This window comes from Solea solea, chromosome 3 (genome assembly GCF_958295425.1).
Source record: "Solea solea chromosome 3, fSolSol10.1, whole genome shotgun sequence".
In the NCBI taxonomy this organism is placed as follows: domain Eukaryota; kingdom Metazoa; phylum Chordata; class Actinopteri; order Pleuronectiformes; family Soleidae; genus Solea; species Solea solea.
In genome coordinates this window covers 4,748,787-4,766,719 of record NC_081136.1, presented here as the reverse complement: position 1 = coordinate 4,766,719, position 17,933 = coordinate 4,748,787, and the positions used below count along the sequence as shown (strand labels likewise).

The 17,933-nt window shown below is 38.9% G+C and overlaps 2 protein-coding genes across 3 annotated transcripts; one reads left to right on the top strand and one right to left on the bottom strand.

Annotated features, from left to right (window-relative positions):
- Nucleotides 1-124: 124 nt before the first annotated feature.
- On the bottom strand, nt 125-10,341 carry LOC131455865 (ras-related protein Rab-39B). The gene is made up of 4 exons (XM_058623711.1): nt 9,863-10,341; nt 7,584-7,886; nt 2,957-3,137; nt 125-2,064 (listed from the first exon to the last, which is right to left on the bottom strand). Exons 2-4 carry the CDS (start codon nt 7,796-7,798, stop codon nt 1,819-1,821), a joined length of 642 nt encoding a protein of 213 aa, XP_058479694.1. The 5' UTR covers nt 7,799-7,886; nt 9,863-10,341; the 3' UTR covers nt 125-1,818.
- An 865-nt stretch (nt 10,342-11,206) lies between these two features.
- On the top strand, nt 11,207-17,249 carry zgc:162171 (uncharacterized protein LOC565931 homolog). 2 transcript variants are annotated; one of them, XM_058623710.1, is made up of 5 exons: nt 11,239-11,274; nt 11,616-11,904; nt 14,893-15,023; nt 15,772-15,921; nt 16,010-17,249. In XM_058623710.1, the coding sequence occupies exons 2-5, from the start codon at nt 11,709-11,711 to the stop codon at nt 16,211-16,213; spliced, it is 681 nt and encodes a 226-aa protein (XP_058479693.1). In that variant the 5' UTR covers nt 11,239-11,274; nt 11,616-11,708; the 3' UTR covers nt 16,214-17,249. The 2 variants fall into 2 exon arrangements, with proteins under 2 accessions (XP_058479692.1, XP_058479693.1); XM_058623709.1 differs by having other exon boundaries at nt 11,207-11,904.
- The last annotated feature ends 684 nt before the right edge of the window (nt 17,250-17,933 follow it).

Here is a 17,933-nt window from a genome sequence, read left to right as displayed (position 1 = left end):
AAGTGTGCCATTTAAATTTATTTACTTTTCAATGAGTCATCGCATTTTATTTAGCCTGCCATATTTTAAGTATATTTTTAAACACAAAGTCAGGCAAAAACAGGAACCGACTCGAGTAACAACAAAACGAGTGAGTTTGTGTTTATTTTTCCAGTCACATTTTATTTTTTTTTTAGTACATTTCAGTTTGTAGATATATAACTAGAGCAGAGGAAGAGAAACTCTTGGCTTTAACCCGGCAGGTTTAAGGACTGTGTAATACAGTATTGTCTGTACAGCTCAGAGGATTGAAAAGAAGAAGTGTACTAGCACTGCTCCCGTGGTGAGAAGGGTTACACTGAGGGCGGGAAATAACTGTAGTCACCCAACAGATACATGCTTTGAATGCAGGACTTGTGGCTGATTTCAGAATTACTGCGGGTTTTTTTCCTCTTAACGGTGTGTCTGTATGTACAAAGGCAAAGTAAAGAACAATGTGTAACAAGTCTTGAGGTGTGGCATGTGCAAATGGCTCGAAACATTTGGGCTAAGTAGTTCTCTTATCACCATGTCAGCTTCAGCTCATTAGAAGTTAATTACCCTTTTTATGGCCAGCAGATAACGACATTATTTGTGCTAAAAGGTGAAACAAATATTTAAACGGTTTAGAAAATTGGCGTCTTCTTCTTCTTGACATAACCAGTGATGTTGGACCTAGTGCCATTTTGGTATGACTTTATCAACAGAAACTCCAGTCACACTGATACATGAAACTGAAAATAACCTGCAAATACACAACAGAAAAAATGTGTCACCCATTTGCTCACAGCACAATTTAAGCTTGTAGTGTCCCTGCGCCTGTATCTGTGTAGGGTTGACTTAATTCCTGCTCAATGGACCCTTTTCACTTGGCTTCACAGTCCTGTCCATGTTGGTGCAAGGACGGTATCATGATAGTCCGTTCTTCAAGTTTCCATTTGCAAGGTCTGGGCTTTGTTTGCTTGCTCTCCCTTTGAGAAATAAATAATCTTCAGTTAAGATGGACTTGGCGCTGAAGGTGCTTTCTGGCTCCAACATTCCTAATAGTTAATTTTAAAGAGTTACCATATGAAGGCAAAGAGTTAGGAGTTAAAAAGTCTGCCTCGGTCAGTTAAGCTGTACACATCTCTTCCGATTCGAGGAGTCCATTTAGGAACTGAGTGATTATTAGCGGAATGATAGTGGATGTTTACACAGAAATAATGTGATCCCAGTCAACAGAATAAAGGCTTAGTGGAGAGAAATCTGTCATCCCTCGTTCAATTCTGGACCTCCAAGATTCATCCATCAAGGTACGATCATGGAATGTGGTGCAAATTGTCAGCACAGAAAAAACACAGTTCTTATTATCAAGGGAGAAATTATCTACGGGTGCTGCCTAAAAAGTTTTGAAAGACGTTGGGTGGAGGTTGTTCTATATGTGTTCATGTAATTGCATATTGGAGAAGAGAAGAAGGTTAAGGAGTGGTGGGAGGAGAGGTAAAGGGAGGCCTGATGGCAGACAGAGTGATGACACAAGTCGAGAGTGTCATCTAATTTTGCGGAGAGACCAAACCAAGCATCTGCCATCCTTCCTCTCCAATGACTAAAACATATTTAGAAATAGGCCCATCCCTTTGTGTGTTCTTTGCCGCCTTCTACCATCATTTTTGTTGAAATTCTACAAGCAATCCCTTTTTTGGAGAAAGAACAGAGGGATAGCAACAGTTTCTGTCAAAGGGCCAACAACGCAGTCCGTCAGCCATTTTTCCCTCTGAGTCCTTCCCTCTCCTTCAGTCCCAATGTCAAACTCTTTCCAGATCAGCAGAGACAGCGGCGGTCACTCTTGGTCACTTCCTCTGAGGAGTGAACCACGTTGGGGACAAATCCACTCTTCACACCCTCCCAACCCTCCTGGATTGTGATGTCACCAGACCGCACCAGGGCGAAGATATCTCTGGTCAGCTCAGTGAAGGCGTGCTCAACATTGATGGCGTCACGGGCCGAAGTCTCGATGTAGCGCATCCCGTATGCTCCTGCTAGCTTCTCTGCCTCCTGACGGGTCACCTAGAAGGTAGATTTAGATGAGATGAAACTTGGCAATTGGGAGATTATAGATGTAACACACTATCTGAGAACCACAGTAGAAGCCCTAAGGTCTTAAATTTAGATAATCAAGGAATGGCTGCCTAATCTCGCCCAGGAACTAATGAGTTCCTGTTTGAGCTGATGAAGTTGCCTCGGTTTGGTTACTATTTTCTGGCATACTCTTGTCTAGGTCAACACCTGGGATATCTGGCTCGGGGGTATTGATTTTATTCACTGTCAAACACAGCTAGCACAGCAAGGTTCAGCCATTCAGCTCAACCTTGGAGAGCACAAATTGTACCTGTGCATGGTCAAGGATGACCTCTCATCTCACACTCAATGGACAGAAGAGCATAAAGACCTTCAAACAAACGGCAACTAAAGACAGCTGCAGTAAAGGTCGTGCAAAACATCTCAAGGATCCATTATGTGAAGCTGTCTAATCATTTATGAATCTCTTAATATGGAGGTACAATGCCTAAAAGGGCTGCAATTCCGAAATGGTAAATGGCTTATTTATATTGATGCCTCATGGTGGTGTTGATGAGTAAGCAGCTCGGAAATTAGCAAAGTCATGATAGTGAGTGGGCTTCTTTGATTCTAATTTCTCCTACGTTTTATATAATTATATGACTGAAGGCGTGGTGCAGTGTTTTGCAGTGTAATACTGTAAAGCCCAATTTGTTGATATGATGTTAGTGCCTCCTGCCAGCTGCCGCAGGAGAATCAAACTAAAAGTGAAGACTCGCCTCTGATCCAAAAGCGTGCTGTTCTAAAACTGAACAAAGGGGTTATTTTTAAAACTCTCCAGCAACTAATTTAACCTCAACACAGCCTTGTAAGCAGTTGTTTTGTATTTTGCTGTACACACCTGGCGCTTTGCTTCCAGGTCACACTTGTGGCCGACCAGTAGGAAGACGATGCTGTGTGGTTGGACATGGCTACGAGCTTCCTCCAGCCATTCGTGAACATTCTGGAAGGAGCGGCGGTTGGTGATGTCAAACAGGAGGAGTCCGCCCACAGAGTTACGGTAGTAAGCCCTGGTGATGGACCTGGTTAAGGTTAAGTATAAGGAAAAAAGCAATTAGCAAGTCTTTCCTTTTTACAAGTAATTTAATTGGAAATTTTCGTTATTGTGTCACTTTTCATGAAGTTTCCTGTTGTTCCTGCTGTCAGTGAGTTTGTGTGTTTCCCCTCCATTTTCCTGTTTCACCCGTGCCTTGTTAGCCGTCTAGCTGTCAGCATTTTTCAGTTTTTTCCCTCCGTTTTTCCTGTTGCACATGTACTTTAATTGTTAGCCAACTAACTCTCAAAGCTTGTCTTGTTAGCTGATTAGCTGTCAGTGATGTTGTGTGTTTTCCTGTTGCACATGTGCCTTTATTGTTAGCCAACTAGCTCTCAGCTCTCCGTACTTGCCTTGTTAGCTAATTATCTGTCAGTGCTTTTGTGTTTTCCCTCCATTTTTACTGTTGCACATGCGGCTTAACTGTTTGCCAACTTGCTTTAGCAGTTTTTAGTGTTTTCCATACATTTTGCAGTTGCACATGTGCTTTAACTGTTAGCCAACTGGCTTGCAGCTCTCAAAGTCATTAGCCAAATAGCTGTCAGTGTGTTTGTGTTTTCCCTCTATTCCAGTTGCACATCTCTTGTTAGCTAACTAGCTCTCAGTACATGCCTTGTTAGCTAATTAGCTGTTTAGCTGGCATCTTTGTGTGTTTTCCTGTTGCACCTGTGTCTTGTTAGCCTGTTAGCTAACAGTTCTGTGGTTTTATCAGGTACTTTTTATATTCTTAAGAAATGTTAAAGCAAGGTGGTTGAGGAACAGACAACAAAAAAGTGATGGATTGTTTACGTTTTGGTAAAATGGAAATAGTGTTGGTGATCTTGGTAGATTTTGACAGAATCCAACATCCCACTTGCACAAAAAACACAAAACAAGGAGGCATCTGTTTTCCAACAGAAACCTCACAAAGAAACGACATCTAAAATAAAACAAGGGGGATAATTTCAGGTTAGGCGACAACAGAGAATCTGAAACCAGCAAGTGATTCGACACACAAACACAAGAAGTGGGCGACATGACTAAGAAACAGCCGTGACTAAGGCAGATTCAGACCCCTCAAAGGAAAAGGAAGAGAAAAAACAACTAATCGGGCAAACAAAATCTAAAAGAATCTCAGAACAACAACGTTAGCAGTCAAATTAAAGTGTTCTAAAAAAAGTGTAAAAAGACATGACACAGAAGATTAGTTTCTCCTCAACTCCACATCATCCCTCCTGTGTTTTTGCACTGCAGATTATAAAAAGAGCGATCTAAACTTGTCCTTTGCTCTCAGAGGGACGTCGTGTCATAGTTGCCATGGAGGCAGGAATCGTGCTGACAGGTGTGACCAGTCCCTTCTGTCAAGATGATGACCGTAGGTGTGTGTGTGTGTGTTTGAAAGAGAGAGAGCGACATTTAAGGCCTTCAGCTAAATTTACTCTGATGTCTGTGATGATGTCGAGGCTCAGTGTTTCACTCAAGGACACTTTTTACATGACATGTCGCTGACTCGGTCCTATTTATCATCACAATCTCATTCCACATTCACGCGTTAACAGGACTTGGAATGTAACGTGCACAATCAGCAGCAGGTCTTAAATCACGCCTGTAAATATCTGGCTATGTGGCAAAAGAGCGCAAAAAGCACCCGAAATGTTTACATTTTGATCCACTGGATCCAGAACTTTACCTGCTTATAGCTATTACAAAATTTCCCTCCAATCTGAGTGGTTTTGACAGAGATATGTTTATATTTCTTTCCAGTTTTGCCCATTATAAGAGATCGGGATTACTTGATACTTTGCTAATTTCTTGTGACATCATCTGTTGGTGATGTTGCTGCTGGTCTTACGGCTGCCTCGAGTGGTCAGTTTGTGTCATGGAGGTAAATCTGAATGAAGGATTTCATGCTCTGAAGTCCAATCATAACATATTTTATCTTAGTGATGGAGGCAGCAGTGGCAAAACATCTGCTGTGTGCTGGGACATACAATCGCTGATTTTCATGGGGTTTGGTGTGGGAGAGTGAGCTGTTTACTTAAGTGACGCAAACTTTCATTTCCTGTTGAATGTTGCAGTCAAACGCAGCAAAGAAGTATTTATTACATTACATTACATTTCTGAAAGGTTGACAAAAAAAAAAAACAATTTACACTGTGTACCTCGAGATGATGACAATTTAAATAAAAACAACTCGACTTTTATTTCAAATTGATTTAGGGACTTTAATTTAATCAATATAGTTTTTCACTCCCATGGCTTTTTATATCCGTGAATGTTGAGATTTCTGACATTTTATGCGAAATATTTTATGACGTGAATTTTAATAAACTTGGAAAAACAAAATTTGAAAAAAAGACACTTTACATAGGTCTTCTTTTTAATCTGATCATATTGAAACATTTTTACAGTGTAAAATGAATGAACAAAACAAACTTTATGGAAAGGCCCCTGCAGCGCCCCCTACAGGAGGAAGACGAGGAGGGAACCTGACTCATAACACAGGAATGTTTGCCTGACACAAACGCCTCCGGTCGTTTTCTCCGCTCGCGTCAATCGCCCATCAAACCTCGTTTAAATACCGGATCTTTTTTAGAGCAAATACGTTCAAAGTGGAAATTCGGGTTTTTAAAAAAAACTCCAGGCGACACATCGCGCATAAATAAAATGCTCTCACCCTGTTCTATTTACACCCCGAATTCAAAGCAAAATCTGGGTAACGTGCATTATTTATTTGTGTTTTCAAAGACAAAATGACACGGCATGTCTGCGTTTGTAGCTGTTCTTTAAAACATTGGCTATTTTATGAGTTACTTTAACTTTTGGCCCTCCAACAATGAGTTTATGTGTCAATCAGAGGAGAAAAAAAAGATCTCAGGTGACACTTTCAGTTTCTGCATTCCACCACAAATTTCCTGGTTCCTCATTCTGATCAGCTGCTTTTAAAGGGACATGCCACAAAAATGTGTGACCTCCCTATGAGCTGAAACTGACTGTGATCAGAAATTTCAGAAACAAACATTATCTCAATGTCATTTAAAAAGTTAAATTAAAAAAAACTAACTCCTGTTCATTTAAATAGGACATTTAGGGGCATTTCATCTCTGAATTATTGCTCCAAGAATCAGTGGCAAGTAAGAGGTCACAAAAGCAAGTATAGTATTAGTAACAGTTAGTAGACTACTAAATCAATTAACCAATGAATGTTTGTATAAATAAACTATAATAATCAAATTCTGTGATTTTACTGCCTTAAATTTTGAAAAAGTTCTATTTTTGCTTGAATATTTTTGGTTTGCCGTGTGACCATGTTGTCATTTTAAGGTTTGGGAAACACAGATTGAAAATTTTACACCATTTTCTAAAAATTTTAAAAATATGTATTTGAGCATTTTTACAGTGAAATTGTTGCTTTTACTTTTTCTGTAATTGTATTTTATTGACGCCATACATTTCTGAAATGTTGAAAAAATAAACCAGATCATTTATGGAATTTACCTTGAACTCTACATTAATTTCAAATGGATTGATGGAAAAAATAATCAATATAGTTGCATTTCACTCATATGGATTTTTATATCCTTGAATGTTGAGATTTATGACATTTAAAGTGAAATATTTTATATGTGGATTTTACTATACATTGACAAAACAAAATTTGAGTAAAATTTACTCAATTTAGTTTTAAAGAAAATTGTGGTTATATGACACTTCAGATGTGTCTTCTTTCTAATCTGATCATAATCAAACATTTTTACAGTGTAATTATTTACCTTTTCTGTCATTTGTTTTTTTTACACCGTACATGTGAAATCTTGACAATATAAAACAGATAATGAAATGGATTTTAAATCCGTGAATACTGAGATTTACGACAAAAAATCATATAGCATTTTGTCAGATTGACGTCTTACTTACTTTTTTTGCGCTATATATCTCTACATATGTGTTTTTATGACGCTTTCTGTTTGTTGATCACATGTCTTTCTTTCAAATCTGATCATAATCAATGTAATTAGATACTTTTTCTGTAATTTTGGGGGGTTTTACACCAAAAATATGTGAAATCTTGAAAATACAAATCATATAATTTTGATTTAACATGATTTAACACTCATATGGCTTTTTTTATTATGTATTTGTTTTTTAATAAGATTCACAACATTTAAAGGTTAATATTTTTCATATTCAACTTTTTTTAATGCTCTATATATCTCTATATAGTATAAGGTTATATTTATTCATTTCACTGGTGTAATTTTTTGCAGTGTATCCCTCAGCGTTGATGAGTTTCATTTATAATGTCATTTGCTGTGTACTGCAAAAACAATTTTTCCATGTTTGTTTACATTTAAATAAACTAAACTACCACTTCCTGTATTCTGTGAGACCATTTGTTTGTTAATATATAACACTACAGAAGCTGTGAGCTGTGTATGTCCCTCCTGTCTCTCACCTGAAGCGCTCCTGTCCCGCCGTGTCCCAGATCTGCAGCTTGATCCTCTTCCCGGGCTCGATCTCCACGAGGCGGGAGAAGAAATCCACGCCGACCGTGGGGTCGGACACCTGCGCGAAGCGTCCCTCCGTGAAGCGGCGGATCAGACACGACTTCCCCACCGTGGAGTCTCCGATGACGATCAGCCGGAACTGATAGAGCCAGATGGCCTCCATGATGATGAAGGGGGCGATGAAGAACCGACGTGTCCGTCTGTTCCGTCTGTCTGTCTGTTCTTTCGCTCTGTATGTGTGTGGGAGAGCGCTGGAGATGCGCGTACATGTGCGCGCGCACGGCATAAAGAGAGAGGGAAGCATATCAGTATCAAGTGTTTTATTGTGTACTGTTCTGTGACCTATTTTATCTGCCTCAAAAGTTCAAAGGTCATTATTGTCACTGTTCTCTAACACAAACAAGGAGCTCAGCAGGAAATAAAGTAACAATATGTAACTGCAAGTATTTATATATAATATACATATATAAAGCTCTCTAAATTTATACTATGTGTGTCTCTATATATCTTGCTATATCTATATATGTATATATCTATGTATATATACTATGTGTCTACATAAACTATGTATATATATTCTGTCTTTACATGTCTCACTATATCTCTCTTTATTTCTCTCTCAACATATATACATACATATATGTGTATATATATACATACATACATATATACATACATATATATAAAGACATACATATATATTCCTCTTATATCTATCGCTCTTGTCTACCTATTGTTTCTAACTATAATGACACAAACTTGAATTTGTATCAATGGGGTGTTATATATATATATATATATATATATATATATATAATGTGTTAGTTAACTTTATTGTGAAATTAAATTCTTGTCCTCTTCCACTTATTTGAAAATGTTAATTTATTTATATACAGTACATATACGTATACCCAGGCAGGACCGACTAAAGGCATACAAACAAAACAAAGCAAACACTTGTTGCTACATTGTTTGCTTTGCAAATAAACAAAGTAAACACTTCCTTTTTTCTCTCCGTTACAGGGCCGCTGGCAACATTGTGATTTTAGGAGATCCAACACCCACCCCAAACATATAATATAGTAGTAATTATTATTATTATTGACGGTGAAGATGGTTGCATGTAATCAGAACCACCAGTGTGACTGACAATCAATGCGCCAAAGGAAATCAATGAATATTGATTTTATGCTCCTGTGACCTGATGACTTTGATTAACAGCTTAATTAACATATTTGACAGATAAAATAAAATGAAGTTTCCTGTTATAACTACATTAAAATCTCTCAAATCTATGAGAAGAGAAGAACTTAGATTACTTGGATTTTTTTTATCATTTAAACCATATTTTAGTTTAGTGCAGTAGAAATGCTCACTAGCAGCTAGCTTCCTAGCAACTTTCAAGCCAAGTTGCCTACAGATGGCTGTTGAAGAGTCTTTGCAACTAGTAGCTAGCTAAATTTCAACTAGCTTCTTCACAACTAGCAGCTAGCTTTTCAGGAATTTGCAAATGACAGGTAGCCACTGGTAAAACGCTTACTAACCCTAATGCTAACCCTAGCCCTGAACAATCAGCGAAGGCTAAAATATATATAGGCTAGCCATGGTTAGCAATCCTAGCCGATAACAACGCTCTACGCTGTATTTTGTGCGCAATTAGTAATATTATTAGTAGTAGTTGTAGTAGTAGTATTATTATTAGTGGTAGTATTTGTATTATTATTATTAGTAGTGGTGGTGGTAGTATTATTAATAATAATAGTAGTAGTTGTAGTAGTAGTATTATTATTAGTGGTAGTATTAGTAGTATGATTAGTAGTAGTGGTAGTATTATTAATAGTAGTAGTGGCAGTATTAGCAGTGGTAGTAGTAGTAGTATTACTAGTTGTAGTATTAGTAATTATAGTTGCAGTAGTAGTATTATTATTAGTAATTGTAGTCATAGTATTAGTAGTGGTAGTATTAGTAATTGTAGTTGCAGTACTAGTGGTAGTGTCATTAGTAGTGGTAGTAGTAATATTAGTAGTAGTAATAGTATCAGACCAGTGCACATCACAACCTGTTTGGCAAAAATGGAGTCTGTTGTTTTTCTACATGTAGCGTTAAATCACTTTTACAGTCGTTTTAGTTCCAAAGGAGAGAGAGGGAGAGAGAGAGAGAGAGAGTGATACAGACAGACAGACGGAGAGAGGGAGAGAGAGAGAGAGAGAGAGAGTGGAAAACCTACTTGGATGAAGAGTGGACTGGACTTTAGGCCAGAAACGCTGCTGCTCCTCCTCTCAGGAACCTTCAGGACCAGACTGATGTGGACTCCATGGCACCGATGGCTCTCCTCCTCGCTATGTGTGTGAGTGTGTGAATAGATGAATGGATGAATCCCGCAGCAAAAAACAAGGGCGACAGAGAAAATATCCTCCTGATGGCGGAGGCTGGAGCGGAGAGCAGGCCGTGCTGATGTCACACACACACACACACACACGGCAGGTGCAGTCAAACACTCACTCACACATTCACTCACTCACTCAGACACCCGCGCGCGGATCTGTCGCGTGTTTTGCGGGACTTTCTCCGTCTATGAGGAGCGGATGCTCGCAGTGGGAGGGGAATCCCGCGGTGTCATCGCCGCTGATGAAATGGCAGCAGCAGCGAGCGGCAGCAGCAGCATCACGCACGCAGCCTGACTCATCCCGCATCAGCACCACTGCCGTAAAGCAGCGAGCAGAGGCGCAACACTCCACCACAACTGCTCCGATTCACGCGGATTTCACGGTCTAAACACCGGCAATGGTACAATCCACGACGACGAGGACGTTCTGTGGACAATTTACGATAATATTAGTGTCATGGTAACAGTGTATCACACACAAGTGGAGATAAACACGTGCATTTCTGCTACGCGGTGTCATAAACATGATAAAAACAACAGACCCGGGTGTGTTTTCATTTTTTAAAACGTGTAAATAAATCAATTTTAATGATGTGACATGAAAACAGAGTCATAAACAAAGTGTGAACGTGTGAAATATTAATAAATATGATAATATTCCTGCACAGAGAAGTCTTCCTGCACAGTTAGAGGAGGCTGGCTACGCACATGCGCACTAGAAGACGGAAGGGGACGCAATGGAAGCTGGGACATGTAGTTTTTAGGCTGTTTTTCTTTTTAAAAAGTGGGTGAAGACATGAAGGAGAACCAGAGCTATTTCTTGGGACATTTTGGACACGCTCTGGTTTCCATGACTCCAGAGGACATTACTCTAACCAATGGTCACATGATGGGGATGTCTTTAATAGGACAACACTATTAGTAGTGGTGGTATTGATATTAGTAGTAGTGGTAGTATTAGTAGTAATATTAGTAGTATTAAACCTCATCATGACCTGTTTGGCAAAAACATTACCAGTTCCTCAGAAATGAGCTTCTGCCTTATTTGGACCAGGATTGGTTCTCCAGAAAAAAAATGTCCTTAAGAGGCAACAAATACAAGAAAACACACACACACACACACACACACAAACACACAGTGGGCGTGACCACACACTAGTTACTGTCAAACTTCTGCTTGTGTCTCAGTTTTTCCTCCGCGGGGACAAAACCAAACAAACTGAGATGATGAAGCAGATCAAACACACTTCAGGGTAAACAGGCCTAAAACTCCTCAACGTTGTTGTTTTGTGTTTGTTTTTTAATTTGTCTCAGCAGCTGTTTAGAGATCCACTCTTTCTTCTGTTTTGCGCTGATACTGAACCACGTTGTTTTTTTGTCTCGGACTTTATTTAAACCACCAGGATTCGTTGTCAACTCGGAATACTTTAAGTTAAAAGTACATAAAGTTGTAAACACGGCTTTTATTGTCGTTTTCAGTGCGTAAGTTGCGATTTTAGCTGCGTAAATCGTGCGTAATCGATCATTAAGCTGCTCATTCAAGACTTAAAGCTTCATATTTTGAACCAGCAGCAGCTTTCATATGTGAATCCAGACTCTGTGGTCAAACCCTGCGACCCTCCTTCATGCGCAGCGCGTAATTGGAGACGTGAGTGACCAGTGTGCCAGCGGCTTTTTACGCAGCAGCATGCAGCAGCAGGAGCGGCTGCTCAAAGTGCTGGTCATCGGTGACCTCGGCGTCGGGAAAACGTCCATCATCAAGCGCTACGTGAACCAGGTCTTCTCCCAGCACTACCGCGCCACCATCGGCGTGGACTTCGCCCTCAAGGTCCTCAGCTGGGACAACAAGTCCGTGCTGCGGCTGCAGCTGTGGGACATCGCAGGTACGTGGAAGAATTTACGAATACAACTGCTGCATATGGCGATAAAGCGTGTTACAATAGCAGTGGCATGCACAGACAGTTCATGGGTCAGGTGGGGGCTCGAGGGAAAACGGGGGAACCCTCTTATAGATATTAACTGAAAAAAATAACAATGTTACAGTGGCAAATATTGTACTTAATTGTATAAGTTCATTACCATATAAAATGTACTTCTGTTGTGCAAAAAAAAAACAATTGAAATGCTAACTTTGAGCTTGAATTGACATTTTTAATTGAGAAGTGATGCAAAGGGACTTATAAAAATACAAAATATGGAAGTAAATTTGTAAAATCGACCACAAATGACTACCGCATTAAGACGTTGAGAGTTTTTTTTTGACCGGAATCATTTGCCAAAAGAATTTGGACCAAACCGGGTTCAGTGCTTAACATTAGGGGGGTGCCGCTGAGCCACTTTGCCACATCCACTAGTATGAATCAAATTTTTGGCAAACTTTAATGAGTTGCCTTTATTTAAAATACATATAAAGGCAGATTCTAAGGCTATGAAAACCAAATATATTTTTTATTTTAAAGTGGGACAATTCAGACAGCTGACTCATGTCAAACAGGCGTTAAAACATCTCACACCATCTTTTTCAAACTTGTCCACCGCACTGTGACTGTGCATGAGAAACGAGAAGTGGTCGCTTGGAAAAAATGTGGTCTCATGTGAAGTTCTTGCTGAGTTTATATCCGCTTAATGCGTCGCACTGCCCATCACATTAGCTGCTGTGAAAGAGACGCTCTGTGAGGGCACGGTATCTTCTGTAATGATGTCTAATTTGAGTGCACATGATTTTTGGAAGGAGAAACACACACGCACACACGGCCTAGTTTATCTTCCTGCTCCTCTCGCTTGTGGCCGTTGCGCACAGCTTGACTGCAGCTGATAAGAGCCGGTATTTGCATGGACATGGCGATGGTTCAGCTCAGGCTCCACGTTCAGTCATTCTGTTTGATAAGTGGCAAAAAAAAGAGTTTTTAATCTGGATGAAGTTCAAGTCTTTCCCTCAGGTTACAATCACAAAAAAAGTCAAAATATCAAATGCTTTATGTCATTTTATTGTAGTTTAATTTATTTGCCACTGGTTCAATAACAAACATTAACAGGTTAAGCAATTTAATTATCAGCTTAAAAATGCTTGATTTAGCTTAAAATGTACCACAAAAAAAGTGTCTTAGCATCATGCGGAGGAAGTTGGAAAAAACACACACAAACCCACTCAAACACACTTTGCTACACAAATACAACCACCATTAGGCTGTCCAAATGAATGCAAGTCAATGTAGGTCTTGGACATAAATATGAGAATGTGTGTGTTTGTGTATTTGTAGCTTTGTGAGGACCAAAAATCATATAAACTATACGGATTGAGGACATTTTGTCTGGTCTTCACATCTTTAAAGGGCTTTTTCAGGGTTAAGACCTGGTTTTAGTGTGAGGGTTAGAATTGTGTTTAAGTTAGGTTTAGGTTAAGGGTTAGGATTAGGCACTTAGTCGTGATGGTTAAGGTAAGGGTAAGGAGCTAGGGAATGCATTATGTCTATGAAGGTCCTTAAAACATAAAACACTTACAAAAATGTAAATTGCAACTTTTGTCATTTGTTTTCAAAAATGTAAATTTGTCTTGTAATAATGGTCTGCGATTGTGTGTATGTCATGACACATGTTTCCATCTAAATTCATCCTCAGCTGTTTTTCCTCACCTTAAAACTCCAAACACAGACTGTTAGCAACATTCCTCATCAACAGTGTTTAAAACCTGCTCTGCTGAGAGCTAACTACACCCTCTGCTCCATAAACAAACACATACAGAGAAAACAAACATTTACATTAGCTTCTCATTAGTTTTTTCATTTGCGCAGTTTGGAGCTTAAAAACTGCACCATGACTGTGCAAAAACCCCACTGCTATCAACATCTGTCTGTTAGCTGAATAAAATGAGCTAATTTCTGTGATAATAACGTGAGTTAACAGTGTTTTAAAGAAAACAACAAACAAAAACACAGAATTAAATCTTCTCGTTCACATTAATGTCACATACCTAACCTAAATTTGCCGGCAGTGATGTTGTTTGGCTAACTTTTAGCTAACTTCCTTTCTCTTGCTAACGTTAGCTTCTTTCCTGCTGAAATGACAGCAGTTTAAAGTGTTGGACTTGGACATGAACAGTATTTATAAGCAGCTCATATCAAACATCTTTTTTTTTATCCTGTGAGTATTTTATGCTTCCTTTTTTTGTTTTATATGAGAATATTTTCAACATGCGCTACAGGAACTACAGGTTTTGGTTTGTCATTTTATAAAGGAAATAGTACTCAAATAAGGAGACACCTGTATAATTACTCGATTAATATGTCATAGTCATCTATTTTGATAAATAGTTAATCGGTGTGAGTGTTTTTTTAAAGAAATTAAAACAAGTTTTCTGATTTTTAAGCTCTTAAATGTGAATATCTTCTGGTTCCTTTGCTCCATATAACAAAGAAATCATTAAAACTGAATAGTTTTTGGTTTGTGGACAAAACAAGACATTTGAGAACATCATTGATCAACACTGATCAACATTTTTTCAATTAAGAGGAAATAATCAACATTTGTTGAATAAATAGTAATGAAATCAATTATTCAAAATCATTATTAGCCGCAGGAGCAAATGTGATGTAAACATCACAATGAGTGCAGAGCAGTGTGAACAAACAAGGTTCTCTTGTCTCTGTTTTCTCAGCTGACCTTTAATAAAGTTTAATTTACAGACAAGAACATTTCTCAGGTACTTAATCAAGTTCCATGAAGCCCCAGATGACCTGTGCTCAGTCAGAACGTGACATGTGACAACAAAATGGCCGACGTCACATGTCGCTGGTCACATTTGTGGCTAATTCAGCTTTCTCTTGAAGTGTTAGTTGAATTAAACCATTAAAAACTTTTTTTTTCTCTAATAGGGCAGGAGCGCTATGGTAACATGACCCGTGTGTACTACAGAGAAGCTGTCGGGGCCCTTGTCGTCTTCGACATGACCAGACTGTCCACGTTTCAGGCTGTCCTCAAATGGAAAGGAGACCTGGACTCAAAGGTAAACTGTCTTAGGGGGAGTGAGGGCTGAAAGAAGGCAAGTCTATGGTATCTTAAGAATATATTTGCCGATTTATTCTGTTGTTGGACAGTCTTTTCTGGCTGAAAATTGAAGGTTATATGCCGCTTACTCACCCACACCAAAGCCCATAGAGAAAATCAATGTTTTTAGCACACAGGGACACAGGAGCTGCTGGTCTACTGCTCCCCGTTTGGTTAGTTTTTGTCACTGAGTTAAATCTGAACAAAGAGTTTCAAACACAGAATTTTGCAAAATAACAGTAACAATAACACTGATTTTCTTTATGGGCTTTGGTGCATGGAGTGACCAGTTTACGAACTTCCACTACCAGTCCAAAAACACGATCTAACAGCAAGAAAAAGTGGTGAACATGTCCTTAAGATATCGTAAACTTAAGCAGGAATAGTTTTCTCCAATCTGTGTTTCCCATAGAAATGCTTTTTGGCATCTTCCACAAAGTCAGTGTTGATAATATGCCAATACCTCATACAACTGTCCCTTTAAATAGCATAAATATCTAAAGCCGTGGCTCTCAAAGCGTGGTACGTGAGCTTCCTCTGGTGGTACCTGGAGGAAACTCAGAAATATTGCTCTGCTGTATGGTATGTGATCAGAGTGGTCTTTAAAGGTCTGCCTGTTGGTACCAGAGTTAGAGGCATGGACGACCTTTTCTCAACCTGATGAGATGAACGAGCTCTGTAAATGTGGGTCTATCTCGTACCCTCAGGTCGCACAGAGCAACGGGAAGCCGGTTCCAGCCGTTCTATTGGCCAACAAGTGCGACCAGCGTCCTAATGGTCTGTGCCCCAAACTGCCCAAACTGGAGAACTTTTCCAGGGATTACGGATTCGTCGGCTGGTTTGAAACCTCCGCCAAGGTAACTTGTTTGAAAACCAAGAAAATAAGTTTTTTTTTGGTTTTTTTTGACCGAGGACAGTGTGACAATGTCTGTTCTCCCCCTGCAGGACAACACCAACATCGATGCGGCCATCACGTGTCTGGTGAAGAACATCATGTCTGTGGAGGACGAGCGAGCCTCGAATGAAGCGGGCGGCGCGGCGGCGGGGGGCGTTCTCGTTCTGCCAAACTTCGATTACAACACCAAGGAGAAAGGACTCAGTGGATGTTCGGGATGTCCCTCACTGAGAACACAGAGGGACAGTGACTGAAGGACTTCTTTGCCCGTGTAGAAAAAAAAACGGGATTAAACTTGTTATAAACAAGTGGATTTTTTTTTTTTTAAAAGACTTCAATTTATACTAATATTGAGTATTGTTTATTTTTGTAAAAGAAATTAAGTTAAAATCGTCTTTATTATTCTCTCAAAAGATTGTTTTATTCATAAAATGAATATTCTCCAGTCAAACTAACTGGTCGTCAAAGGTTTAATGTGCAACATTTGTGAGGAACGGAAATTGAAATTGAATATACTATCAAAACAAAACATGCTGTGGCTGGTTTGTCCATTTGGGCTTCTGTAGAAACAAAATGGAGGCCGCTGTAAAGCAAGGCTCTTAGCTAAAATACATGTAAACACATATCCATTGCTGCATTCCATTTGTAGTCGGAACTCGGAATTTGTGAGGTCATGGCTAAGAAACATACCCCAAGGAAGAATTCTAAAATGGCTGCCGTTATACGAAAATTGCAACTTTTACCGCTAACGTCACTTCTGTCATATATTGTTACACGTAGTACTTTAAACATAAACATGTAGCTAAGTTGTGCATATACCACGTAGAGCGCAGTTATTGACTGGTATTGCTTACAATGGCTAACAATTTCAGCCCGACCCGGAGGGTGATGTCACTCCCATTTACGATAATATTTTAAACAAACATATTATCAAATTCAATCACATTTTTAATTCTATTTCCTCCAAATGTTATATCCGGGAACCTTTTAATGTGTTGTCCACAGAAGTGAACATGTCGCTAATGTTAGCAGTATAGCTTGGTTTGCTTACTAGCATGCTAATCTTGTCCGTTGCACACATTATTGGGTAATTCAAATACGAGGAAGTCAACCTTCACAAAAAACTGTTGTAAAAGTGGTTGTATATTCATAAATGTGCGCTTTAAATCTGTAACATACGTCCTGTGATTCATACGAGAACATTTATAAGAGGTTTTTATAGACATTTTTGTGCGTTTTTAAATTATAATTCTAATATTTTGCCTCTAAATTAAAACCAGAATATGAACATATGTGTGCGTCCTCTTCACTTATTCTTAATGTACTGGCGCTTTATATGAAATCATGTAAATGTTGGGCGGTTTTTGTATGTGTGTTTGTATAAATTTGAATAAGTATAGTATATAAGTAAAGTATAATAAGTAAAGTTTGAGTTTCCAACCAATTATTTTTAAATATAAAAAAAAGTTAAATAAAATTGTATTTATTGAAATAATTATAAGTTAGCACATTTTGCTCAGTTATTGCCGTCGACCATGTTCTGTTGAGTCGAAAGAAAAATTAAATAAGTTTCTCACCCAAACCTTAAATGAACAAGACAATTTGGAATATTTGTGCTGTATACAACAACCAAGAAATACAGTAGATGCAAGAAAAAATGGAAGGAACATTTTTTTATATACTTCCGCCCCCTAGTGTTTGAGCTCAGATATGACATGTTGATTGTACAGCATTTTACACACACACACGTTGGACATTCATGACTTGAGGGGACATTGCATTGATTTACATTCATTTCCTGGAGACTTACTCTAACCTTAAGCACAATAACTACTGGCCTAATTCTAACCCTAACCCTAACCCTAACCTAACCCTAACCCTAACCTAACCTCAACCTAACCTTAAAACTGTGACTGTGTAAACAGTTTTTAGGTCCCCACAACATTAGTAATACCCGCACACACGCACACACAC

What these genes read in the sequence shown, in the direction of transcription:
- LOC131455865 (XM_058623711.1), bottom strand. Translation starts at nt 7,798, where the DNA reads ATGGAGGCCATCTGGCTCTATCAGTTCCGGCTGATCGTCATCGGAGAC. An exon ending in GCGGGACAGGAGCGCTTCAG is followed by an intron (nt 3,138 to 7,583) that starts GTGAGAGACAGG and finishes AACCTTAACCAG; the next exon opens with GTCCATCACCAGGGCTTACT. An exon ending in ACCTGGAAGCAAAGCGCCAG is followed by an intron (nt 2,065 to 2,956) that starts GTGTGTACAGCA and finishes TCTACCTTCTAG; the next exon opens with GTGACCCGTCAGGAGGCAGA.
- zgc:162171 (XM_058623709.1), top strand. Translation starts at nt 11,709, where the DNA reads ATGCAGCAGCAGGAGCGGCTGCTCAAAGTGCTGGTCATCGGTGACCTC. An exon ending in GCAGCTGTGGGACATCGCAG is followed by an intron (nt 11,905 to 14,892) that starts GTACGTGGAAGA and finishes TTTCTCTAATAG; the next exon opens with GGCAGGAGCGCTATGGTAAC. An exon ending in GGTTTGAAACCTCCGCCAAG is followed by an intron (nt 15,922 to 16,009) that starts GTAACTTGTTTG and finishes CTCCCCCTGCAG; the next exon opens with GACAACACCAACATCGATGC.